General features: G+C 37.3%; 2 protein-coding genes across 2 annotated transcripts; both read right to left on the bottom strand.

Moving 5' to 3' along the window:
• Window positions 1-3,907: 3,907 nt before the first annotated feature.
• Window positions 3,908-25,014, bottom strand: pgm5 (phosphoglucomutase 5). The gene is made up of 11 exons (XM_042000612.1): window positions 24,427-25,014; window positions 23,166-23,328; window positions 22,914-23,060; window positions 22,609-22,734; window positions 22,316-22,506; window positions 20,365-20,519; window positions 14,641-14,756; window positions 12,309-12,444; window positions 11,499-11,682; window positions 6,747-6,884; window positions 3,908-4,649 (listed from the first exon to the last, which is right to left on the bottom strand). The coding sequence occupies exons 1-11, from the start codon at window positions 24,682-24,684 to the stop codon at window positions 4,560-4,562; spliced, it is 1,704 nt and encodes a 567-aa protein (XP_041856546.1). The 5' UTR covers window positions 24,685-25,014; the 3' UTR covers window positions 3,908-4,559.
• A 922-nt stretch (window positions 25,015-25,936) lies between these two features.
• foxd5 (forkhead box D5) lies at window positions 25,937-27,275 on the bottom strand. The gene has a single exon (XM_041999879.1). It carries the CDS (start codon window positions 27,124-27,126, stop codon window positions 26,071-26,073), a length of 1,056 nt encoding a protein of 351 aa, XP_041855813.1. The 5' UTR covers window positions 27,127-27,275; the 3' UTR covers window positions 25,937-26,070.
• Between the last annotated feature and the right edge of the window lie 408 nt (window positions 27,276-27,683).

The raw sequence follows: 27,683 nt of genomic DNA, 5'->3' as shown, positions 1-27,683 counted from the left end.
AAGGTATAAAAGGAAAGGGGAGAAACAAACTAGCAAGACACCAATAAGAATGTTAAAAAAAAAAAAGAAAAAAACAAAGTAAAAATATGTATATGGTGTCACACAATCATATTTTTCTAATGCAAGCATTTGCAAATTAATCCAATTGTACACCTAAAACCAACAAATAAACCAAATGATTTAACACCAGTCAGGGAAGCTGGGGAATCCTTTTCAAATGTAAGTGATGGTAATTTTGCTTTTTGTGCATTTACATTTTGTCCTGTTTTTAATTAAATCAGGTTTATGTAAAAATGCCTTACGACTTGTGCATTGTGCTGCGTCAAAGCTCAAACAAAGACAAGAAAGACTGCCACTTGCATTCAGCTCACTGAATGAATTTCTGAAATATCTTAAATATGTAATTGTCTTGATTCTGATAAACACTAATGAGAAAAAAAAACAGAAAAAAAGCACAACAGTAAAGGTCATGCTTTGAAAACAAATGCTATAATATATTCAGATCAGTAAAAAATATCGGCTTTATGTTATGTGTAGTGAAACTGTGTTTATTTTGCCAAATGTGTGCTGCTGCAGGCATTAATGGTATTGTAACACATAATATAAATATGACCCTTATTACAGCTTTTTACAGGTAATTGCTTTGTTCCTGACAGTTCGCTCTGAGAAACCTGCTCCATGTAAAAAATGTAGAAATTTAACATAAGTCAAAAACAAACTTATGAAGCAATCTCTGAAATATTTTTAGTCCTCATCACACAGTCTGCATTAATCTAGAATCACAATCAAGCCCGTCGTTTTGACATTCAAGATTAAACCTGCACACTGTGGTCTGCTGTTGTCTCATTGGATCTTTTCACAGTGTGTTTTGGCTTCACCACAAGCACTATACTTCTTATGCTTGTTACCCCTGATTAATACTGTTAATAAACAACCATAGAGGCGGGAACTTCTAAACTACTTCCCCTTACATCTGAAGAGCGGCTTAGGATGACTTTCACACTCTCTACTGCAGGCACATTTGCTTGTGTTTACTTTAGACTTGATTCTAGTTGTCATTCTTAAATTTGTCATCAAAACTTCATTAGAGGGCAGAAAACGAAGAAAGGAAGAACTGTAAACTGCTGCAACCAAAGCAACTGATAACCTCAGTAATCATGGCAGTGAAGAAGTCAAAGCTGTTGTTCCTCATCTGCATGTTTTTACCTGCTGTGGGATTTTCCTTGATGTGCCTTGGGAGCTACATGTTGTCCCTGCAGACTGACAGCACTTTGAAGACTGTTCCTTTGTATGGCACAATTTTTTTTGGCTTCTTCGTTATGCTAGTTGGGGGCTTCTGGAGCCTCTGTCACTGCATTGAACGTACCAAAGAACAAGACATGAACGGCACATCCAAATCTTCACTATTGAAAGGTGAAGACATCTATTTGCACTGGCACAAATTCTTTCTAAATGTTTCTTTATTTTATTACCAGACAAACCAACATGTTTTATGTGAGAAACTGCTAAGTAATGTCGCTCTTTTTGAAAATATTGAAATAAGTTTAGTTTTTTTTCATTTGTTGATAAATGTACCAAGTGGCTGTAAAACAAAGCTGATTTATTCCACGTCTTTTCTTCTGCAGACCAAGCTCCTTTCCTCCATCCTATGCAGAGTCTCAGAGAAGACAAATCTGTCCTGATTACCAGCCTGATGTAGCTGTTGCAGTTGACAGCGGGGACATGGTGATGAGTGTGGCTCCACCACTGTACAGCCAGGACAGTTCAGAGGCCCCGGACTGCACATGGAGCTGGGAGCAACCACCACAATACAATGAGATTGTACATATTCAACACAGACTGATGGATGCAATGGAGCAGAGGGTGGTAATTTCTCTACACTAAGAGGGGTATAGCATTGCCTGACTAGTAAAAGAAGAAGAAAAGCTTGTTGCATAGAAGCATGACTTTCAGACAAAGAGAAAGTTCCAGAAAAACTGGTTGATGTTGGATTACTTGACTGTACACATGTAGACCACAGCAGCATTCTGAATCTGCACCCTTTGTTTAGGGTGCACCAACTTGGGTTAAAATATGCGTTACTGTTACTCAAATGAGTTTGTTTCTGATTCCAAAACTATGGATGAACTGTACTTTTAAGTTGTAGAACTGTTTGGTGGTGAATCAAATAACCAAAGCAGTGTTTCTCCAAAAATAGCTTTTGTCTGCACTGGTGCTCCAGTAATGTAAAAAATCCTAATGTTTTCCCTGTTTTAGGGTGTATGTATTATAGAGTGATATAGAGTACAAAATATGATGTAAAAGTATTACTGAACTACTATTTAGTAATTAAAATAAACTGTTTTACTGTTTACTTGCCAGATCTGACAATAAAAATATTGAAAATGAAACTTTTATGAGACACATGTATACGAATTACACGTGTTAAGATGCACAGGTGTGGAGTAAGCAGAAATGCTACATACATGTACATCTTTACATGCATCTCCCTCTCTCTCTCTTTATATATATATATAAAAATATATATGTGACTTTGAAAACCATCATGACATAATAAGATACAATTAATTCTGTAAACTAAGAAACCTGACAACATCTAAAAAAATAAAATCAACTCTTTCTCCATCATCTTAATGTTGTATATAATTTGGCGGTATAAAAATGATAATAGAACATGAAAGAATCTGTTCTTTTTCATAAAGACCTTAAATGTCTGCTTTCACAATTTGATATTGATCCTTTTACTGAGACACAAAACATTTATTTGTAACCAAGTATTTTAAAAATTAAATTAAAAATTTAAAAAAGTAAAAATGTAAATAAAACTGCTACAACTTTACTTGAAAATTATGTACTTATTGATTCATCAGTTTAATTTCATTCATGCAAATCGTCTGTGGAAAAAAAGCTAGAATGCCTCTTTTTTTTAACATTACAGACTAACAATTGTTTTGTGACCTGCAGCTTCTTTGGAAACAAAAATCATTAATGGCTCGTTTGATGCATGGACAGAGATGGCTTAGCCAATGATGAGGACAATGACTATTGATGAGGTTATCTAAAAGGTTTGGGGTTCATTTAGGGCCACAAAATGTCTGACTCAATGGACGTATTAGCCTTATGAGGCTGCTCTGACTTTGTACTCTGATGTATCAACTCAATATGTCATTTGAAAAATCTCTTAGCTTGTTGAGCTCCACCAAGCTTTTATCATCTTTTTACTGTCTCACAGTGTTTCATAAGAAGCTTCAGCAAGTCTCCTGTAGATGTTATCTATTTCTTTTTTTTAGACCCTCTGACCTTATCCACTCTCATGTTTAGAAGCTACTGCTTCTTTCATTTGGGTCAAAAAGAGAAGCAGAGAGGAGGTGGGTGTGAACTCTCTACAGAAAAAAAAAAAAAAAACTTTAATGAAACATTGAGTTATTCATGCTTACCCATTCTGCACTCTGTAAAATACATTTTAATCTAAAATCTTAACTGTTTTCTAAGCAACGTGTGTAATGTATAATTCCTGGTATCATAAAACAATTCAGTAGGGCAATAACCTGTAAAGGCTGACAGGTAACATCTGATACACTCAGTAAAAACATCCTTGCGGATATCCACTGGCATATCCTCAACTCACGATGACAGTAATCAGGAGGTTTATGAGTTCCTGTTCTCCATATCTTGTTCAGGCTGTATAAAGATCAGCACTCTTCATTTCTTACTGCTACACAATACCTTCAACACATTTTCTGCTCAGCTCAAAAGCAGGTGCTGTTCCTCACCATCTCAGTGGCATGACAGTCTTAATTATGACAAGCTTGTTTAATCAAGTCCTACAAAATAAAGTACATCACTCTCATGTATTTATTAAATTCCATTCTTCCTCACTAAAGCACTAAAGAAGACCACAACCACAACACACAATAATGTTTATTTAGATTTTCTTTTAAAGCCAAATATAATTTTGAATGTTTTTTTCTTCTTCCTTGTCTTACCATTAGCCACTTCACAGTTTGAATACCCTGCCCTTAAGTAGAAAAGTAAATAGGACGCAAGGTATAATAATTCACCTTACGAATTAAATTAATAAAAATGATTATGTTATGGGAAACAGTGAAATAAAAATATTAAAAGTGAACACTGTACTTTCAGTAAACAAGAACATATTTTTGCATCCTCTCATTGAATTAAACCCTAAACCATCACAAATGCTAATAATCATGCACATTCATATTGTATTTATTGTTTGCATATTTGTCATCATTTATCCATAGCCACAATGAGATACCTTTGGTGTTTTAATAGACGATAGATGATAGAATAACTTGAAATAACTTGGTGCAACATGAGTTTGGTTTTTGAGTGAAGTCCAGCAGTCCAGCAGAAAACATCTCAGTTTGACACAATTAAAAGAAAAGTGAAAAAAAAGGACTGAAGCTGCAAAAACAGGGATTAAAAAAAGTTGATAAGTACAACACAGGGTAATTTGAATATAATTTTCTCAGAGTGAGCAGGTAGATGCATATTTCATGTGTGCACACGAGTGTTTCTGTGTCACCCCTGCTGGCTCATGTGATGACGTTTGGACCATGGCGTCCTGTCCTCTCATGAATGTTAGAGATCTTCAAGGCGATGGCAATAAGAGGACCGAGCACCACCTGCAGCAAAAAACAAACGGCAAAACAGCTTTGAACTGCAGTGAGTTCATGGTCATGTTAAACGGCACTGAACCTGAGCCAAAAGGAAGTCTGGCTCTTACAATAAAAAATAAATTAAAAAACAAGCATTGTATTGCACATTTATTAAATAGTTTTCTCCATTTAAATGTATTTTTTGCAAGGCATATCAGAATACATTTGAAACTGACAATCCATGTATCGCTTTGCATTTTTTTTTATTTAAAAAAAAAAAAAAAAAAGAATTCGAAACTTAGATAAATTGCAGGACTTCAACATTATTGATCAGTTTTCTCAACTAAAATGCTTCCAGGAAACAAAACTCCAGTTGCTAGTAAGCAATAAATGTCCCTCAGGCCGTTAAAAATATATCTCTGTCTCTCTGGAAAGACACTAGCAGCCCTACTAATGATTTAATTAGGCTTAATGTATTTTATGGTGCCTTTCCACTGCATTTCAGAGGAGCATACTGCAGCGTCCTCAACATCTAAAAAGGAACTTATAAGAATAAGTTAGTAAAAAAACTAAGTATTTCTTACACAGGATATTAGACGCACACGTCATATAATATCAAGAACTAAAATAGAATGCATATCAAGCTGTAGTTAAACCAAGCCCAGCGCAGATTACTTCACAGAGGCTTTCACTTACTTTTTTAAAACTAATTATTTTTATGGTACAGAAAATCAATTCAGAAACTATAAAATGGAAACAACAAGGCTGAATGGCTTCCTCAAAGTAAGTTTTTCTAATTATCATTGAAATATCAGTGTTTGCAAAGCAGTGATTTAAGGCATGTAGAATAAGCAGATAGCAGAAGCTGCCCTGCACTATGAGTTTAAACAAGCTTAGATCCAACAAAATATCTTGAAACAATTTAAATATGTCTTCAAATTAAACCTATTAAATCTAAAGAATGCATTGGGAGTAAAAACAACTTAGATGGTAACACAGTGCAGGAAGTAAATGCATTTGTTTCACTTGCGTGCTCTGCATGTCTCTCTAGACCATTCAAAAATGATATGAAACCATGACTCAGGGGGGTCGCGTTACTGTGTTATTTTAACCATAGCACAGCACAGTGTGATGGAATATTACTCTGATATCTATATTACAACAAACACATACAAATGCAACTAAAATACAAAACTGTGAAAGACAAGAAAAATGTGGATTGCATGTCAACTGAAGCACGTGGCTTTAATGAATGGTTAAAAATGTATTTATAGAAGTCTGAAGAGTCACTGAAATCTCACTGAATAATCCAACAGAGCAACCACAATAATTCAAGTGTTACTCATCAGTACAACCTCAGTGTATTATGGTGGTTAGTCCATCCTGCAAATCTATTTTAATTATTAAATCAATGTATCCAAAGAAAAAAACACAAAGGGTATTTATCTTCAAATTAGTGATACCATTTTGATATCTAATAATAACATAAACCAAGAATCAGCAATTGACTTATTCTTGCAACTACTTCTAACTTTTACTGATCAGTAAAACGTAGATGCTGAAGTTATCTGATGTCTTTTAACTTACAGAAAGATGAATACATAAAGGGGCTCTTTAACCAGATCAGAGACACATACTGTTTGACAATGTCATGTGTTTAAAAGGCCAAACCTAAATAAGACCATGTAGGTATCATGACTTCAGTTTTACAACCCTTGAATATGTTTAAAGTACTCTACCTATCTCAGAAACTATAACCACACCAGAAACTTTCCAAAGTCTACAGTCAATCAACTCTGTCAATTTGCAGCTGCACCAATTCTTTGATATTTGCTAGATGAAAAGCAAGGTAATTTTAGAGAAAAATCATGACTACTGAACTAAAAAGGCAGATATGGTTTGGTCGCATATGATTTCTTATTTATGTACAATATATAAAGGAGTTGTTTTAATGGAAGTGCTGTAAAATGGTCCGAACAATGCATATTACCTTTTCATGCTGCACACAAGGTGATAAAAAAAAAGTAGTATAATTTTAAGGTGAGATGTAAGAGAATCCTCAGAACTGCATTTAGGCATACGAACAGAATAAGTCCACAAACCCACTATGGAGAATCTCTGTACCTGAGTCTCTCTATTGTGCCTCTCGGGGTCTCTCTCAAAGCTCTCAGCATAAATTCGGATGGTGGCGCCCGTCCCTCCACCGCTTCCGCTCATCCGAAACACCAGACGGGATGCATCACTGAAGACAATCCTTAAACCCTAGGAAAAAAAACACAAATCTCAAATTTCCATACTTGTCATTTTACAAGTATGGAAAAACAAATATTAAAAATAAAAATGCTGTGGAGGATTTGAATTAGAAGTGAAATGAACACTAAAAACACTAAAAAGGACATTAAAAATGAAATTTTAATCTATGGTTTACATGTGCAGTAAAGGCAAATGGCCACCAGGTGTCATTCTCAGTGCATGTTTTGTTGCCTCTGTGTTTAAACTTAATATCTTAGGTGCCTAGCACACAAACATACCTTGTTATGTAGACTTTAAAGATGTAGAAGGTCATAATCATAAAAGTCAAATGACATTTCAGCAGGATCCCTAAATTGAATTCACATGTCAACATTTGGTTCAGCGGATCAAGGTTTTAATTTAATTTTCCCTTAAATTAACAACAGCCCTGACTCTAAACTAGTGAAATATCACATTTATAAACAACATGCACATTTTTGGCCTCTACTCTCCACTCATTGAACTTAACAACAGAATCTTCAAGCAAAAACAGGATGTTGTTGGGATGGGGTAACCCACCACAACTCCAGTTTGCTGACATAGTTGAGATAACACTGTTAGACAAATGGATGTGTGATGATGCTTATCTATCCAAAATTCCAAAGTATCCCTTTCCTTATCCCAATTGCAAAATACAAACTCAAAATGTTAAGGACAGCTAGATGTTTGGAGAGAAAAACAAGAATGAGGAGTTCAGTGTTTGACACTTTTTATAGAATTATCTAGACTGACAGCTATCATTGTTAAGAGCTTTTTTTATTCCCATCCTAAATATTACATGCCTTTAAATTTGACAAATGTATCATCATCACAGAGTTTTATATACATTTATTTAAAGGTCAGCAGATTGCATTGCCCTGGTCTAACAGCTGAAAAACATTCAAACTCTGCCTTCTGTTTAATGTTTATATTACTAAAAGAAAAAGTTATGGACCGCCTGCCTTCTCACCTTTATTATGACTCTGGCAGATAGGAGGAAGTCAGATTATGAGTAAAGAGAGATAGCGATGATGAGAGATGTCTGACTGTCTGCCTGGATGTCTGTCTTTCTAACTGATGTAGTGTCATCTCTAACAATAGAGTAGCAGTTACCAGAGGTCTGGTTGGTGTGTGTTAAGACACCATCAGCTACACAACTCTGAGGTTATCATTAGAGTATAAACTATCTAAAAATAATGTGCCATATTTACACGTGTGTACCTAATGTGAAGGTATTTGGAACATTTAAAACATATGTTTGGGTCTAAAAAACAAAATAGTTGGCATCCTTAAGGGTTTTATTTTTATTACAACATCAAGTTTAACAGAAACCTGAAACAGCCGGTTAACGAACCAGAGTCAATTCAGTGGGGAGGCTAAAGTGACTAAATTAGCTACAAAAGAAATACAGCTATGGGTGGTGTTATCTAGCCATGTCTGTATTTGTAAATCACTTAAAACAATATTTTATTCACAACAGTACATTGTTGCAAAATTGCTCGAAAATTTATAAGTGTAGATTCTAGCACATTATTGATCATGTTCCCTCTACCTATCTTTTCTTCTAAGAGACTCTGCCTCTCTAAGGTACTCTTTTATCATTTTACTGACCTGTTGCCAATTAAAATTAGTTTCAACATGTTCGTACAGCTGTTTTATATTAGTACCACTTCCTTTTTAGGTCTATTGTTGCCCCATCTCAACTTATATATATATATATATATATATATATATATATATATATATATATATATATATATATAAAGCAGGTGTCACTGTAAATTCCATTTCAAATGTTTTTATGTCATAATTATGAATATTTATGTTCTTATCAGTTTCTTATTTCGATGGTGTTTCCAAAAGCAAAGGGCAGAATCTGTCTAAATCCGTCAATTGTCTGTCTGATATGCAGACAATGCTAAATTATTTCAGTAGTTGACTACAAAAAGCTGCCATTCCCCTGCTGTGTAAATCTCCCAAGCTTTGTCTTGTGTGTTTGAGTGTGTTTGTGTCTGAGTGCCAGCGTTTCCCCCTTGAAACAGAGAGGCTGCAAAGTGAGACGACAGCTGATATAATTCTGTCCTGGGAGGAATGTGTGCTGTAATAACATTCACTGGGGCAACTAGGGGGCTGAGGATTTACCATTTTGGGGTGACTAACTAGTTGTGGACCTACTGTATCCATGGTTACTAAGTGAAATATTATGCAGCAGGGAAGCAAGGAGCATTGTCTCCAGAAGGAGGTCAACAATAAACCCAAGTGTGAACACAGGGAAGCCCTGAAAGGGTATTCATGTGTTTACACTTCCTCACGTGGTGGAATGTACACATTCATATGCAGAATGAGTGTGTGAGCTGATTTCACTCATGTTGTGGGGACCTAAATCTGGCTAAATAAAGACCTTGTGATTCAAAAGACATTGGTAAAATTATAGTTAGCTCAGGTTAAGTCTAGGTCAGACTTATGGTCATGCAAGTAGCAGTTATGATCAAGATAAGTAATCAGGAAATGACCACAAGTCAGTGTAATGTCCTCTGAAGTCACAGACACATGACTGTGTGTGTGGTATAAGGTGGGGCAAGAGCTAATAGTTGTCGACACCATGAGTTTCCACACATTTGTGTACTGTCAGCTGGGTAAACTTCAGAGAGAACAAGTGAGAGAAAGTAGGTTGATAGGAAGGTTACACTGGCCAAGCAACTTATCAGTGTTTGTAGGGATATATGCTGCAGGTCCTGTGTGTATAGAAGTGTTTATAGTTTAAAATGAAAGATAGTCCATCATGTCCAGACATGGAGCCTTGCAGTGGGTGGTCTGGAATACAAGTGTATAAAGAAGAAGAGAGAGTATTTGTGAGACACCTTCAGGCAGATTTAACCTGATGTGAACCAGTTTTTGGGATCACTCTTTATAGTTTAAACTCAGTGCGATCTTAGATTTCTATTACAACTATTACTTTTTCTAGAAGCCTGCACATAAAGTCCTTTTTGTTTCATTCTCAATTTTGGGTAACTAGTCTAAGTTCAAGTAAAAATTCAGGCCATTAGAAAGATGTCATCCACCCCATACAGTTATATGCTTCAGTAGAATGTGGTCATTGCTACTAATGCTAATGATTTAAAAAATAAATATTTTTATTCTTAAGATGACAGAGTTTTGTTTTATTGTTCGCAACCTATCACCAGTAAATAGAAACTGATTCTTCAAAACTGACAATAAAACTTCTGACAAGGTATATTTTAAGCTAAATCAATTATTTTTTTCTTCAGTCTAACTGTATTGTTTGTTTGCTTTAAATTGCTTTGGATAGACAACTGAGGAAATACAGCAAACTAGGAGTGACACGAAGATGATAGCTGGACTCAAACCAATACCTGTTGTAGCAAGGACCTTAGCATCCACAGGTAGGGTTTACATGTCATGAGATGGGCTATGGAGGGACCACCATAACCAAGTAGTTTAGTGACTAAACACGGCCATTTTTGGTACATTAACCTTATCAAGTGATGATTGAGAACAAAACTAAAAATACATCTGAGGGGAATCAAAAGGAAATTGAATCTGTATTATCATAAATTCCCCCTAATGAATCCACTGATATCCTCCTGCCCCCTTATATTGGAGATTTTGTAAAAGCTGTGTTTGCTCTTAAGTCAAATATTACAGCTACAAAGTTCATTTTGTGAGTATTTCAGATGCCAGAGCCACTAATAAAACAGATGAATTTCACAAACAAAAAATAACATGAGTTTGACGCCGCTAGCAGTGTGTCAAACTTACTGTTGCATGAGCAACACATTGGATATCTGAGGAATAAACATGCCAGGGCTAAGCTTGATTATCTCTACACTGTGAAACATCAGTGAAGTTCTACACACACCTTATTGTTGTTGAATAGCAAATAAGCTGCCAATAATATTAGTCAACTAAAAATGGTGAACTTTTTCATGGTAACCAGTATGCTAAATATTAATGTGACATGTAAGCAGCTTTTTTTTTTTAAACTTGCATCAAACACACACAATGTAAAACTTCTCAATGGGGAAGCAAATGTAGTCCAATATCGTCACCTTCCTAAAATAATGGCCTAAGTAATTTTTTTACAAAAAATATTTCTTTGCTTAAACCATCTTACTGTGATGCTAGCCACCTCTGATAATGTCACCAATATCCTTAGATGAACAGTTCATAATATGATCTGTTCATGTGTGGATGTTGGGGACATTATCAGGGGGTGCCAGCATCACAAAAAGATTGTTTAGGCAAAAAATAAATAATTTTTTGTAAAAAATTTACTTAGGCCATTATTTTAGGAAGGTGGTGATATGTAAATTTAACAAGACTAGCATCATCCAAATAGAAAAAAAAGGTAATTTTCATGCATCACTTTGCATGTGAAAACTGACCACATTTTAATTACAGCATCAGTAATATAACAAGCATTTCAATTAGCTGGAGAAATTCCCTTTTACACAAATTAAGCTATTGATTTGCTTTTTGTTTTGTTTTTGCAACATATTCCATATAGACTCCATCCTGAAATATTCTAAACAGTAATTTAAAAAACAAAAAATTTCTTTTCTAATTCAGCCTTCCCACACTGACCTGATTTCGAGCCACTGTTCCATCCACGGGGTCAATGTACTCAAAGTTCTCAGCCTTCTCCACGCTGTAGATGTGGTCCCCAACAGCAAACTTCTGACTGGTGAATGCTTTGTCTGACATTACAGCCTCAACATCCTTCATCAGGTAGAAGGCTGCACGAGGGTCAAGCCCTTCATAGTCAAATCTGACATGTACAAGATAAAAAAAATAAAATGAAAACACAGATACACAAGTGATGAAGCAATGATAACTTCAGAGAGAAGTGACGAGAAAACTCTGTAATAAAGAAATAATTTTCTTTTGTCTCATTAGAATCTATTGGCTCACTCAAGCCAGTTAAAAGTATTATGGTGGCACTTAAAAGAGCCTTAAACTAGCAGAATAGCTTTCTCAGGGTGATGGCTTATTTTTAAGCCATGATATGAACAGATGTTTTAAAGATTTTGAGGAGACACGGTCCTTGTCCTGTCCATTATGTTCTCTCCATCTATGTCTTGTGGGAAATGTGCATTACTTTAGAAAAAATCACTGTGGGAACATGAAGAGTTGCAGCAACTATTAATGGTAACACTGACTGCAGTAACTGTCACAGACCAGAGGTTAAATAAGGACAACTGAAAATCAGTGAGAAGTTCTGGATAAAGATGAAGGCATATGCCATTATATGGCAAAATACCATATATGCTTCTAAGCAGATAAAGATTATTATTATTCAAGCGAGTCAAGTGAGTGCAGTGAATTTAAATAATAATGCATCATGATGAAAACAGCTGACTGAATGTCTTTCAGAGCAATCACTCAGCAGGTCACCTGCAGAAATAGTTGCGTCCAAACTTGGCCCAGTGTTCTCTGACAATCTGCTCCACTCCTTGTTTTTTGGCTGCTATGATGGACAACCACACCAACACTGACCACAAGCCGTCTTTCTCACGAATATGGTTGGATCCTGGAGTATAAACACAAAAATAAAGGTTTCTTGAAAAAAAAATTATTTTACACTTTGGAATTGAATCCCAATGTTATGAAGCTGACCTGTTTAAAAATGACTAGTGATCGTCATAGATGGTGATTTTTTTATCAGACAAATCTAGTCTTTATGCTAAGCTAACATCTCCTGGCTTCTCCTGGACTGTACTGAGCTTAGCTTGGAAACTTAGATGTCTCAGACTTGCCTGAGGCGTCAAAACTGTTTTACTAATTATTGTAAAGTCAGAGTCATTCAGTGATTAATTGCAGTTCAGTTTAGCTCAATATTTTCCTTGTTAAAGAAAACCAGAGAGTCGCTGAAGACAAAGTCAAACATTCCAACAAAAACCATGTGTGTTGCCTTCCCAAGACACACATACATGCAAACTGAAGAGCTGATCACACCCGCTGTCTTCTTAACTGGGGAGCTATCGCTGTTCACAGAGACAGCTGCATAGTAAAGGTATCTCTTAGGTTAAGAATGTGTCAGCAATGTTTCAATGCAAGAACCTGAAGTGGAAAATGGACTAACTTTCTGATAGCTACCAGTCTGAGTGGAATTGTCATACAATTTATTGACAGAAATGTGCTCCTTTTATTGTATGAAATGTTCTTTTTAACTCTTTGAACACTGAAAATAAGAAAAGTATTTTCTAGCCCTGTATCCTGCTCTGTCACTGTACAGCTGTTAGGAAACAGACAGCTGTCATGAACTAATCCCTGCCTCACTGTCTGCCTCCTTTTGTCTCTCACTCAGTCTCAGAGGGGAAGAATCAAAGGGAGTCAGCTTATAAAACAGATCCAAGATCTGTATCAGGAAAGTACATCAGCTATAACTCATTACAGCATTTCTGTTCAGCTTAACTCTGCCACTATATGACCTGCTGCTATGAAGCTCTTAAAAAGTGTTAACAAGAAGTAAACAAGCGTATTTCTGGCTGAACACAGTAGTATGACATAATAAAGGTCATAGTTATTATAACATGGATTGTTTTGCAAAGCTGAAACCATTTTGTTTTCTCCCAGTTTTTAATTTTAATTTTTTGGGAAATTGCTGTCAACACAAAGAAACAAAAGGTCTCTGCAACATTAACTAGCTCTTTTTTAAACAAAGCCTGCAAAGAAAGGTCAAGTTAAATGCTCTGCTCATGCTCTGTGTCTAAGACTTGGTGTGGTGTAAAGCTCTGATGATTTACTCTACAGGGCTCCCTCTGAGCTTTTTGCCTTACAAGGATAGACAATGAGTGAGCTCCCATAGTCCTCTGGGTTCTCTAAGTCTCTGCTTATTCCCCCTCTCCTGTTCTTGTCAATACTTTTTACATTTGGGCTCTCCCACCACCCCGTCCTTTCTGCTTTTTTCTTCTCTCCTGTGTGCACCACCTGGACTTCTTCTATTTTTTTCTGTTATCCTCATAAAGAAAATATGAGCAAAAAAAGCCACACCAACGAAGAAAGCAAAAGTTAAATTTTATGCCAGTTCAGAAACAGATAAGCAGATCTGTTTCTGATTTGATTCAATGAATATATAGATATGGAGCAACAGCAAATATATAGAATTATCATTCATGCATGGATGTTACTTCTACTTTCCAACCATCTACGTGCATGTCTGCATTTGCATCTGTTAAAAGGCACAGCTACTAGAGGCCTGTCGGCATGTTGCGGTGATTCAGGGAGCCCCTGTTTCCTTTTATAGCAGAAGAATGAGGATTATTTACACATGCAGTCGGGGTCAGAGCCTTCTCATCTATTAGGCAGCTTGCACTGGAGCTGCGGGCTGTCAGGATGTGCTGCTTAAAATTGTAGACCTGAAATAGATCGGAACTAAAACAAATTTGTAATTTTAAGTTGGTATCTGGTTACAACCTGTTTGACTATTCATCAGTGGATCAATGGTGATTTTTTTTGCCCCACAAGTCTTTACTGTTGGGATTCTTTTATATTATAAGAGCTTGGTAAATGTGGGGATGTGAAATAGTAATGCCAAACAGCAACTCAAATTTTCCAAGTCAGTGAACAGATTTGAATCCTTGACCTTTTCCTCACCATCTGTAAAAAACTAGTCCTGCCTTTGAATTAATTCAACATATGTATGGATTACATTTCATTGATTACAAATCTCTCTTTATGAGTGCTCCATGTTTTGTTGCAGTATACATGCTGCAGTAGATCACACCTGTCCCAAAGCTCTCCTCCCCACACAGGGAACAACGCCCAGAATCCATCAGGTTTCCAAAGTACCTCCAGCCAGTTGGTGTCTCATACAGTGCAAGTTTCAGGGCTTTGGCAACCCTACAAACAAAAAAGAAGAAACGGGAGAAACAGAAACAAAGTTTATACTTTTAAAAATAAACACACAACGTGTTTATTTCTCTTTGATATCTACCATCAGACTTTTACCAGTTTTCAACATAAAGATAAGCTCACACACAAACACAAAGACCTTTGAAATGAAGCAAACCAAATGTTGCATGGCAGGTGTAATTTGTCATCAGTTCATCCAATAACTTAATAAGGCAAAAGGCAGCAGGAACAAAGAGATTCGACCTTTTAGTTGATGTTTGAGCTTGAGTCATGTAGAAGGAGAAGAAAAAGAAGGAGAAGAAAAGGGAATGTGTTTGCATATTCAGTATGTTAATATATGTGGTCACAGAGAGAGATGAAGGTGCAGATAAATGAGAACAAGACACAATCTGATAAACTGTGCAAATATACAGGAAACTAACTGTTAAATACAGTTGAATTACTTTGACAGGATTTATGCATTCAGCCCCAGTTTCAGGGAGCATTTCAACAACATCTTGTTTTATGGCCCACAACTGTTTCAGTCTGTTCTCGTCCCTCTAAAAGCATGGTTTCCAGACACAGAAAGTAGCTTTTCTGAAGGAAAAATAGACTCAGATACACACTGCACACTACTTGTTTAACTGCAAGAGGGACTGACAAAAGGCTGGTGTGAATTTGCCCTAAGTTTGGGTGTCAAACTGCATAGAAAGTGAGGATGACTCCCTTCTCATTTTCCTGGATGGGCTTCTGGGACTTATTTTCAATAAATGATGAAATGCTGTGACAAAAAACATTGAGGACAGAAAACTTCTGAAATGTCCTGATGAATTAAATAAAAACTGTTTTACTGAGTGGAGTTGCTCTAAATATTCTTAAAGTTCAGATCTCAGTCAACGTGTAAAGTTAATTAAACTTAAAAAGTATATTGGTTTCATTTTAAGTCGTAGCCTAATATAGCTCAGAAATTATTACCAAGACAGTAGATTCAGGTCGTTCAGCAGCGTCTGTGTGATAGACACGAAGTTCTGTGTGGGAGCTGGGATTTAAAATGTTAAATTGCAAACCAAATCACAACATTGGTAAAGAAAATCACAATTAGATATTTTTTTGATATTGTTCAAAAACCTGACAAAGCTTACAGAAGTTTGGTGTGTGATTCTTAAATAACTTTTTTTTTATTTGAATTATAAGTTACTAACAGCTGAGCCTACAGTCAAGTATGATATTAAATACACAGCCAGAAAACCTGTTTACACAGATGTTTCGTTTGCAACAAAGATGAATGTACAATTTCATTTCCTTGACCCACAGATCTCTCCTCAATTCCAACATCACCACGGAGATCACCTCAAAATATAAACACACTTCCTTTAGCGATGAACTGGTGGACAGAATATTCAGACCAACAAAACAGATACTCCCGTAAAAGGAACAAACATGTGGCTATGTCAATTTGTGGGAATCCACAAAGTGATAAATGTGAATATGGGTAGTTTTCAGGGCTGTAATGTGGTGGTACAATCCTCCACATAATCATCATGCACATAAATAAACCCCATGGTGCTTTGTGCAGTTGTTTACAAGAGAATAGGATAAATGACCAAATAAGAGTAAACCAGCTTTATCGCTCTCTGGGGATCTAAGTACTGAAACGGAAAGCTTGGCATTCTTGAAAAGAAAACAATCTGTGGCTCTCTGATGAGCTTTTGACGTTTTAAATGGCACGTTCTCGGCCAAAATAAGCACCGCAGCATCTCTCGGTTTATAACAACACTGCAAAAAATTTGGGTGCAAATCAGTGTAATCATGTTTACTTATTTGATAACTGTATCCATGAAACTGAAATTGGATAACATGATCACAAGTAGAAATTAAATAATTTATGCTTTCATATCTACTGTATTATATACCACTACAAGTAGGCTTTTCAATATTCAAACAAATACTAAACATAGTTTTACACCAGCCAAGCCTGGTGGATATTTTTACAGTTGATAGTGTCCATTTTCTTCTAACAGCAAAGGAAAGAATCAGGGTAAATGGATCAACATCTGTAGTGTGAAGTATAGCCAGCTTCTAGACTTGGAATAATGTTTTACCAAACATAACATCCCTTGGCTTTGTGGTTTATCATTCATCATCTCCAGCTGGTGATGTCACCTGAGTCAGGACTTAGACTGATAAATGGCATTTATGCAAAAAGTGCAGAATAATTAAGCTTTACTTTAAATGTTTGTGGCAGAAGTAGAAGCTGAATGCTAATAACTAGAGCCATCGACAAACAAGGCAGCAATAATATGTTAAATCAAGAACTTCAAGTTCTTTTTAAATTCAGTGAAAGCTGTTACAAACACGGTTGAGGGAGTCAGTAACAAAATGTCTTTTTGACATTAGCTGAAAGCAGTTTTCTATGACTTTGTAAAGATGTACTAAGATCTAATAATAATCTATCAAGGGGAAAGGGTGTGTGTTAGGTTGGTGTTTGAGTTGGCTACCTTCCGCTTGTTTCCTATCAAAATATTGTTGTATAATTCAACATGTTACGCTGATGACAGTCTCTCACAGTTTATCTTGAAAGCTTAACTGAACCTTTTAAGTTATTAATAGAAACAAACACAGTCTTACCACACTGGCTTTGGAAAGTCTTATTAACCTCATACTGGGTTAAAGTCTGAACTTCTGTGAATATGTACAATATGTACATTTGTCACAGGATTTCTTTAGATTCTTATAGATCATGCAGCACTGCCAGGAAGATGTCTCATTAATCTGAAATTCAGCTGGAAAACTAACATAAAATGCATCTTAAAGAACTATCTTCTTCAGTAGTGGTATTTAAACAATTTGCAACTGCACAACAAAAAGGATTTGTCAGTTGTTGGCCTCAGACTGTTAACATGCTGACCAGCAGCTTAGCTTTCTTCTGTCCTTACATCCTCCCATCTCCTGACCTGTTAAAGGAGAGGCAGATGTTTCCTTTATCACAATTCACTACCCTTCTTTCCCTTCCTCCTTTGCTGCATCAGCCCTTGCTCAGTAAGTGCCCACAGAGACACATGCTCTCCTGCCCACAACACAGACACCCACAGAGAAGCCAAGAATGGTAGCTTTGACAGCTAAAAGCTCCTCCTGTCTAACTGATCCTATCAATTCCCTGAAAGATGAAACATCCTCTTAAAAGTCACTACTTTGTCCTTTTTCCCTCTAAATGCATCTAACTGAATACAGTGTATAAACCACCACATTTATTACAATTTCATGATGCATATACTTACTGCAGGAAGGGTTGCTAAGTCTAACCTCTCAGACACATGCTCTCCTAAAAAGGCTGACGTTTGGTTGGACTCCAGCATCTAGCATCAGACCATTAAATCCCCCAACACTTCCTGGACTTTGTCAGTGACATGCAGACATGTACATTAGTGTTCAGCTGAGAGCTGAACAAAGTGAGCATGCCCTGGAACAAGGTCAGCAAGTATCAGCCAGTGATTATAGAAGAGGAACTACAGTAGTTGCACTGTAGTTTGTAAAAAACTTGAAACCCTTTGGTGTTCTGGTAAAGAAAAATGTCATATAAATTGCAATTTCTGTGTGATAAAGCTGTCTGGAGACCACAGAGCCTGATACTATCTGTGGTCTGTGGTAGATGCTATCTAAACCAGACATCATTCTGTAAGTTTATTCTACTTTTCGGCAGATTACAGAACAGGTTACAGTTTACAGGAAATTAAATGTATGCTGTCATGAATACTAAGGATGCAAATGTTGAGAAAATAGACAAAGATTAAAGAAATGTTTTTACTTGTTAAAACATTTCTGCATACTAGCTTTTACTATTTTATCTGCAGTAAGTGTGTGTGTTGTATGAGAGGTCATTGGTTCAAGGTTTAATGGGACATATGACAGTCATTCTTAGCCAGTATGTGTGTGTGTGTGTTTGTGCATGTGTACGTGAGATAATATAATGTGGTGCTAACAATGGGAAGCAGTGAAAACAAGCGGCTCTTTCTGTGTGATCATTGTAATTAGATGTCATAAGACACAGCTTTGGGCAAAGACGAGTGCAACACCACCAAACAGTAATACAGAACATAGGTCTGTGTGTGTCTATTTATACACCGAGTCAACAGGAGTCTCAACAAAAAACAAAACAAAAAACTGATAATTCTGTCAGCTAACAACTCAACTCACATATAAAATCTAGAATGGTGAAATCTAGAGAGTTGAGGACTGGCAGTGAGTTCACACTTCCCTAAAGTCTGCCACTAGTAACATACAGCAATGCACATATTTACCCCTCAAACACATATTCAGCATTGTAGACAGAGACAGTCTTATGCAGCAATACACACACTGACTGTACTAGATAAGGTCTATGTGTTGCTGTGTGCATATGATGTGGAATCTGCACTATCCACATTTAGTAGTATGACATGCTTTTACACATCCACTGATAGAGACAAACACATTTCCTTAAGCAGACAACTTTCTTGTTCCTCAGACAGAAAAGTGGTCTGGATCAGGCAGTCATAAAAGTCAATAAATGCCAATGAGAATTGCCTCAAAAGGGAGTTTTCTGGGGTTGTTTTATTATGTTTTTTAACAAAACAAGAAGATTGTTTAACTGTGTAGGACTGTGAATAATAATAATAATAGTGGCTATTATGGGGAGGACTGGGACGGAGGTGAGTAATGGTATAAGGGGTATAATAAAGTGGGCTTAAAACTTAAAATCTACTGGTCTGTGTCATTGAAAAACAAGCATAGTGACAATAAAAAAAAAGAGTATTATTATCATTGAGTGGGGTGAAACCTTGACAGTGCTATACCAAGATTACTTACACTTAATACTGCATGCTTAAAACAGCCAGAGTGGACCAATGTAGATAGTTTTAGGCCCAAAAGTAAAAGATAAAACAGAGACAACATACATCATTGATGAAATACAAAACAACATCTTAAGATTGGATATAAAGAAATGGAACCATATAATAAACTGAACATTGAAAACTGAAACTGTTAAGATCAGTTCAATGTGATAGAAAATACATTTTTAGTTTTGTCTTTTTGTTCAACTAAGTTGGGAATATTCAATCAGCAAAAGAAGGCTGTTCAATCATTTTTTTAAGCAATAAAGGATTTGCTGATTTCTTATGCAGCAAGCCTGGAGTAGGTTTTGTGAGTCTATTTTCAAACACAGAAAACTGAATTTTACTTTATAATATAATATGAAGTCTGTAATCTAAATGAAGTGTGTTTTTTCTGATTCACTGTAACTCGTGACTTGTTTTCTTTGTTCAGCATTCTGTCTCAGTGGGGTATCATGCTGGGATCTCTCTTGACGGAACAATGATAATGGGATGCATTTAGCGGCGATCACATCCTCTCACTCGACATTCTCAGGCTCTAGTGTTACGTAACAGACATATTTAAAGGCGGTGAGTAAATTTGTTTGTGAGAGAGCGAGTTTGGATGTGATCTCAAGCAGGGTGTTCGTCGCCCTCTGAAGATCTCACTCTGCAGAAGTTTATGAAAAGAGACTGTGTGGTGCAACATGGCTCATTAGATCCACTGACTGTATATTTGTGTGTGTGTGTGTGTGTGTGTTCTGTACCTGTCAAGGGCAGTGCTGGTAGCCATACTCCTTGCAAAGCCTCTGACCCCATGCTGCCTGAAGTAGGGGATGGTGGAGAGGTTAGCAGCCATGATGGCGACTGAGTCTGAGGGGTTCACAAAGAAGCCGTTTTCTCCAAGGATCATGTATCGGTCCTGACAATGACACAGCATCACATAGGTAGTTATAGTTTTAAATGCCATGATGGAAAAATGGAACTGCAAAAAACATCACTGGTTTACATCTTTCTTTTAGTAAATTCTCAACAAATCCTCTTAAAAGACCAAAACTAACAACAAACCATTGTTTCATAGTTGATTCCATTGTGTATCCTGAAACTCTGCACTATGGGACACACTTATTTAGAACAACTGTTAGTCTTTATAATTAATATTGAGTCATTCTCACACATGCTGCTTGGTTGTCATGAATACTCAGCAACTCAAACAAACCAAAAAAGAATTTTAAAAAAGTGTGTAGTGTGTGAGTAAAAATAGTAGAAATATCTCTTGTATGACACACTGGAAAAAATTAGCAGCATGATGAATCGTCATTGACAAACAGTTATTAAGTCCCCATTTAATCTTTCTTCCTTTTATAGACACCCAAACAAATCTAAATAAATACATCTGTATGTCTTGGTGGAGGGTAACTTAGTCCTCTTTCTTTGATTTAAAGTTAGACTGATTTATATTGTAATTTTTCTTAAAAAGGTCCAACAAACATAGGTGCGGTTATAAACTTCTAAATATTTCTAATATTTTACAAGTGCATTGTGTCCCATGAACGAAGAAAAAGGCTGCAGTAGTATTCACAGCTGTTTTTTTTTTTAACAGGGGCGAACTGCATTGTGATTTACTTCCAAAATAAGAAATGTGAACTCATACAACCACTGAATCTTTTGTGGCAAACACAAACACCACACAGTCAACAGCGTCTCCTCTCTTCTGTGCAAACACAGGCATGTTGCTAAGCATACCAAAGGAGAAAAATAAGAGCAATATGATTACTGAAACTAAATAACATATGAACCAGCAGATGTTTTCTGCTCATTTGCAAAGTAAATTTAATTTCCCAGGGTAGCTTCAATAACTTAGTTGGTATGTACACCACAAGTCAAACATTTGGACACAATTACACATAGGATTTAACAAGAAAGTGTGTCTACACTTTTGACTGGTAATGTACCCGATTCCTAAAAGAAATTCCCCCAAACACTGACATATGTAGTTTAATCCAAGTATAAATATTTCTAAAACACATATTGAAAGTTTTATACAATATATTACTTACAATAAAATCATTTCACCAATCAAAACACAAAAAACAATAGAAGAGCCAATCCTAGAGGGGGAAAATATCATATCAGAAATGTAACATAACATGACATGTATATATGAGTAGCATACAGCATGTTAGAGAGCTTCACTGGATTATATTCAGATGCATTTTTCATTGTCATAAGACATGTCTTGATTTAAATAAAAATATTTTAACCTTAACTTTATGCCAAAAAAGAAAGAAAGCACAAACTTGTACCTAAAAAATGCCCAGAATGCAAGAAAAAAGATTTGATACAGAAAGAATTCAGGGGAAAGACCCATAGACCTGACGTACATCCATCATCTTTAAGAGTCTGACCTGATGCTTTAAATATCAGATCTTTAAATGTATTTAATGTTTATAAATATATAGGTATTTAATCTATTTAATGTTCTCCTGAGTCAAATAAATTTGAGTTTGTCCCTACCAGTTAAAGAAATATTGGACAGTTTGAAAATAACAGCACATATCAAAAATCACTTTTTATAGTTAGATTTGCAACATTTTTAGTGTTACTAATTAATAAATAATATTTTGTAAATTCAGTTTTTTGTGCCTGTAAACAAAATACTTATCTACAACAGCACGGTCATTAAAAAAAAAAAAAAAACTCTTGTAGCTGCCTTACCCCATCTGCATCAAATGCTGCTCCAAAGCCAAAGTCACCTCCTCTCATGGCATCTACCAGGGAGGTGGCATAGGTCAGGTTGGGCTCAGGAGGTCGACCACCAAAGTCCTCCAGAGGGACACAGTTGACAGCAGAGTTGGCAGGAGCTCCCAATTCATCACACAGGATCCTGCGAACATAGGGGCCCATCACTGCAACAAAGAAAATGGGGACAAAAGAGGAAACAATTACTTAACTATCTTGATTTATACTAACAGTGGCTCAGAGATTATTTGATTGGATGCAGAACTCACCTCCGTTCATGGCATCTATGTGTATCTTTAGCTGATTTGGTCCTGTGAGGAGACTTTTTATAGCAGAGAAGTCAAAGATGTTTCGCAGCAGCTGTAGATACACTTCAGTTGAGTCTATAATCTCCACTGGAAACGCAGAAAGAACAATCATTACTGGATGACAGTATGGTTGGTTGCATTTATTTATGCATTAAAGAAAGACACACAAGGCAAAAAAATCCAATTTTCCAAAGTATATAATTGTTGTTTTATTTTTTTTAGGATGATGCAGAAAAGTTTTAGCTGCATTTATAACTGTTGTTTACCTCTGAAAGGTTTGAACTTATTCTCAAGATCAAACTCTTGTCTTCCCAGTCTAGACAGATCAATGCGCAGATCTGGACAGATGGCATACTCCTCCAGTGTCCGGCTCACCTGGTGGATCCTCTCCATCACTGTATCTGGAGATGGGCCTGTCCAAGAAAGAAATCTGAACATTTAAACATGCACTAGAATTCATTTCAAACATAAAAATGATCTTAGTCCAAAAGCTGAAAGAATTATAAATCTGTCCCAACCTCCATTTGCCACATTGAACTTGATTCCAAAATCTCCACCAGGGCCTCCAGGATTGTGACTTGCCGTGAGGATAATCCCACCGATTGCCTTGATCTTCCTGATGATGCAGGACACGGCAGGGGTGGATAGGAGGCCATTGTGACCAATTACAAGGCGACCAATCTGCACAGCAAAGATTTTAGAAAACAGCAGACTCAGCTGTATGTCAGTGAACGATGTCACCTTAATGTTAAATAAAATGTACTTTCCTACTTTCTTCTCTTCCCTTATATGAAAATGTTTGACGCTTGTCATCATTCCTCAAGTTACTAATTGGCTGCCTGCTTAAATATGTAAATGATCTCCCACAAGAGAGTTGCACTCTATTTATACTTTGTACTCTACTTGCATGCAGTAATTCCCCCTGCATATCAGCTACTCTAAATAAAAGTGTCCTCACCAAAGAGGAATTTATCCTCCTAAAATTCACAATGTTGCATGTTAGATTTCAAATTCCAAAGGTACATGCGGATGGGCTGGGTTGTGTACAACTGTGCCCAATTTCCTCTTGGTTCCTTGCCATACCCCGTGACAGGGGATCCCCTGTGTGTACAGTTTGGCCCTGGAGAGGTGTATCAGTGATGCAGGGGCAGAGTGGTGGTGGGGTGGCAAACGTAGGCAGGAAAATAGAGCAGGATGGATGGAAGTGCTGATAAGGCTGACATCAAGAGACATTTGGCTGGGGCCAGCAGAAAAACAGTCTGATCTCAAAAACAAATGATATTCCCTTCAGATTTTCCTTTGGAAGCTGTCCAAACCAATCACAAAGTTCTCACAGCAAGGCGTTTTGAAAGATATGTTGGGAGTTTCCTGTCCTCTGAGTTTTTCCTCCATCTTCCTAATTTAATTAATCAGAGGCTGGCTTTTTCAGTTCACATTTTTAGGTGTTACTTCAGTGCAAGGAATTATATAAATCAGACTCATGACTTTTTTTAAGAGCCAGAAAGCAGAATATTTCCCAAATACTGTAAATTTGCTAACCCTGAACATTCTTGTATAGGCACTCTGTCCCTTATGTGATAATCAGCTATATTGTTTGATTTAACCTACTTACAATTGCTACATTTTAAGTAACCAATACGACTTGTTTGCTTGTAAGAGTATATGTACTTATATGTATGGTGGATAATAGCATTCTACTTGGTTAGAGGAGCCTCCAATATGTTGATAGAGTAGAACAGATGCGTGACAGTTTGTGGGGTCGCTCTCTCCCTTCCTTACCCCGTTGGCAGCTGCCATCTGCACTATCACCTCGATGGCAGCTCGGCTGAAGTAGCGGCCGTCGCTGCCCACCACCATGGTGCAGCCCTGTCGGTCCCTCAGGTCGATAGAAGACAACACACTCTGGATGTAATTCTGTAAGTAGTTCTTCTTCCCCTCAAACACTGCTGTTTTCCTCCGCAGCCCGTTGGTACCGGGCCGCTGGTCATCGAAGGGGGCGGTTTGGACCGTCACAACCGGGATGGGGCTCGTCTCCATCCTTCTCGTCGTCAGGACCCAGCAAAAAGACGCCGATCAGACAGGTTGGGAGTTGGCAACTGAAGGCATCCACAGAGTAAAATAAAGAGGGGAAAAAAGGATGTGTCACCTATAATGTGAAGTTTAAGCTTTCCCTCCCAGCCCAGCAGAAGAGCTGTGACAGTAGTCCCACACAGGGATGATCTGGCTATAATAAAAGGAAGCACCCAGTCAAAAAAGTTTTCACCTCGATGACTTCAGCCAAAAGAGAGCAGCATCTTTAAGTACTGACTGGACAGTCTTAGGCCAACAGTCACCAAAACAACCCTCTGCTGTTAGACAACTCCCTCTTTTCCTAATAAGCACGAACAACTGACTACAAGAGGGGGGAAATGAGGGAGGGTTGGAATAGTCAAGATCTACAATCAGCTGAGCCTCAGCCCAAAATAGCCTATCTGACTGATGGGAGAGGGGGAATTGTGTCGGGACCGATGTGTAACAAGACACTGCCTTTTAACTGTGTCCACACGGCCCAGTGTGAAAATACCACGCCGTGGAGTCATTATAGCAGCTGTAAAAGTTGATGAGACAGGAGGAGCGAATAAGACCCCTTGTCACCAGTTCGCCACTTTTTATTTTAGGCTAATTATTTTTGTTAATATTTTATCATTATTTAAAGGATCTGTAGTTTCACGTCTAATGATAGAATCTCATGTTTTAGGAAAAGTAATAAAATTAAAGCAAGATTGGCAACATTGCAGTCATTAACCTACTTTAAAAGCGCGTCAACAGGTCAATGCCTTTCAGAGAATCTACCTCTATATTTAGTAAATAGCGCCACCGTGAGGCAGGGTGGAAGAAGCGCATTTTTAAAATATTGAATGGCTATAAAAGTATGATTCACCTTTAATTGCATAAAAAGTATTTAAACAAAAACACTAATTAAAACGTTTCATCTGTAAGCTAAAAACAAACATAGTTCATTTAGTGAAAGAAATAAAGTTTGGTATCAGCAGCTTTTTTTAAACTCATAAACAAGAGATCAATTTTTTCCCACATATCTCAGTGCAGTTACAGCACGTCTTCTTCTTTCCACTACTTTGATGCTGCGCGTTCATTTCCAAATAATCACACAAAGACCAAATTGTGCTATTTTTCGATATTTATTTTAACACAATAGTTAATAATAAAAAAAAAAAAAAAAAAAAAAAAAAAAATAACAAACAACAAGAAAAAAACATTAAAAACTACTATGTCTTGCAGCATAAAAATATATTACCACTCATCTTATTTACACTTCTTATTTTTGAAGACACATTTTTAATATAAGTAAACATAAATATCATGCATACAACATTTCTTTAAGAAATAAACCATAACAATCAACTGTACAGTTTCTTGTAGGCCTCAGCAGCGGGGGTGTGAGAGTCTGAAATGCTCATTTATCACAGGAGCAGCACTCAGCATGGGATGAGGGCAGAAAGGAGTCCTTGAAGGCTGCAGAAGCGTCGGTAGCAAGCAGGCACTTGGGCTCGACATGTAACGGCCATATCCAAGACCGTTGTGAGGGCTGTGTGGCAGGTTTAGGTTCTGCTGCCTGACAGGACAAGGTCTGCTCATAATGCTGTCAATGCTGAAAGAGCATTTCACATGCGAGCCAGGTTTTGCTTCTGTTACGCACGGATGCGCACTCGAGTCTTTAGGCCCAGTGATCTTCCCCTGACTGTTCAGAGCGCGTGGTAGAATGTGGTAGGAAGAGGGAAGCATCATGGTGCCATCCTGCAGTGGGTTGTAGCAAATAGTAGCAGCAGATGTGGGGCTAACCTGGCCCTGTATGTTGTATGGATGCCCGTACGGCCGGTAGCAGCTTAAGTGGGAATAAAACATAAGTCCATCTTTGCCGAACTCCGCCTGATTCCTCTTGAACCGTTTCCTGCGTCGAAGGAAGCTGCCATTGTCGAACATGTCCTCCGATGCAGGGTCCAGAGACCAGTAGTTCCCCTTTCCCGGATTTCCAGGCTCTCTTGGAATCTTGATGAAACAGTCGTTGAGGGAAAGATTGTGTCTGATCGAGTTCTGCCAAGCGGGGAACTTGTCTCTGTAGTAGGGAAACTTGTTGCTGATGAAGTCACAAATGCCACTCAGTGTCAGCTTCTTCAGAGGGCTCTGTAGGATGGCCATGGTGATGAGAGCTATGTAGGAGTAAGGAGGTTTTACCGAAGTGCTCTGGACTTTTGACGACGGTGCGTTAACGCAGAAACTGTTCTCACTTTCCCCTGACGAGTCGGGCTCTGAAGAGTCAAACTCAGGGCAATATTCTGCTGAGGATCCGGGGTCTGTAGAACATGCATTTCCATTTAACCGCCGATTGACAATCTCTTCCTCACCCTCTATGTCAACCTCACCCTCTTCTAAATGCAACCCCGTGTGCTGTAATGCGTCAAATTCACTGGACAGAGTCATGGTCACACGCAGTGTTTAAAAAAGCAACAACAACAACAAAAAAACCCGCCAAAACTGGGGGGGAAGAATCTGTGCCAAAGTGGCCTTAATGGTTTGCTGTGCGTAAAATCCACACGATCCTGTCTAGTGCGTAAAAGCGCATATCTGGCCTGTTGCTCCCAGAGTTTCCTTATTGTGGGAGAGAGAGCTGAGCCTTTATATCCTAGAAGGCTGCTGCCCCGCAGGCCAGTCCCATTAACCCGCTGGACCTATCGGAATTGCCCCTCACTGCGGATTGCCACAAAAAGGTGGGGTGGGGTCTTGAGTGATTCCTGATGTGCGTCAAGTATATGATTCTCTGATTTATATTTTATCCAACATATATATATATTTTTTAGGATATTTGTGATTTTAAAAGGGAGTAACGATAACTTAAAGTTGTATTAAGTATTTAAAATAAAATTTGAAAAAATCAGCCATTTATTTGAGACAAATGCAGAAAAAAAACTAACTTACTACTTTCTCAGCCCTGTGATAAGGTCAGAAAAAGCACCATTAGCTGGGGTACTTTTTTGTTG

This window comes from Melanotaenia boesemani, chromosome 11, assembly GCF_017639745.1.
Source record: "Melanotaenia boesemani isolate fMelBoe1 chromosome 11, fMelBoe1.pri, whole genome shotgun sequence".
Taxonomy (NCBI): domain Eukaryota; kingdom Metazoa; phylum Chordata; class Actinopteri; order Atheriniformes; family Melanotaeniidae; genus Melanotaenia; species Melanotaenia boesemani.
Note: the sequence above shows the minus strand (reverse complement) of the source record. Positions and strands in the feature narration are given on the sequence as shown.

Coding starts and splice junctions, on each gene's coding strand:
- foxd5 (XM_041999879.1), bottom strand. CDS start 27,126: ATGACTCTGTCCAGTGAATTTGACGCATTACAGCACACGGGGTTGCAT.
- pgm5 (XM_042000612.1), bottom strand. CDS start 24,684: ATGGAGACGAGCCCCATCCCGGTTGTGACGGTCCAAACCGCCCCCTTC. Junction 23,061..23,165: donor GTTCAATGTGGCAAATGGAG/GTTGGGACAGAT, acceptor TTTCTTGGACAG/GCCCATCTCCAGATACAGTG. Junction 22,507..22,608: donor CATAGATGCCATGAACGGAG/GTGAGTTCTGCA, acceptor TCTTTGTTGCAG/TGATGGGCCCCTATGTTCGC.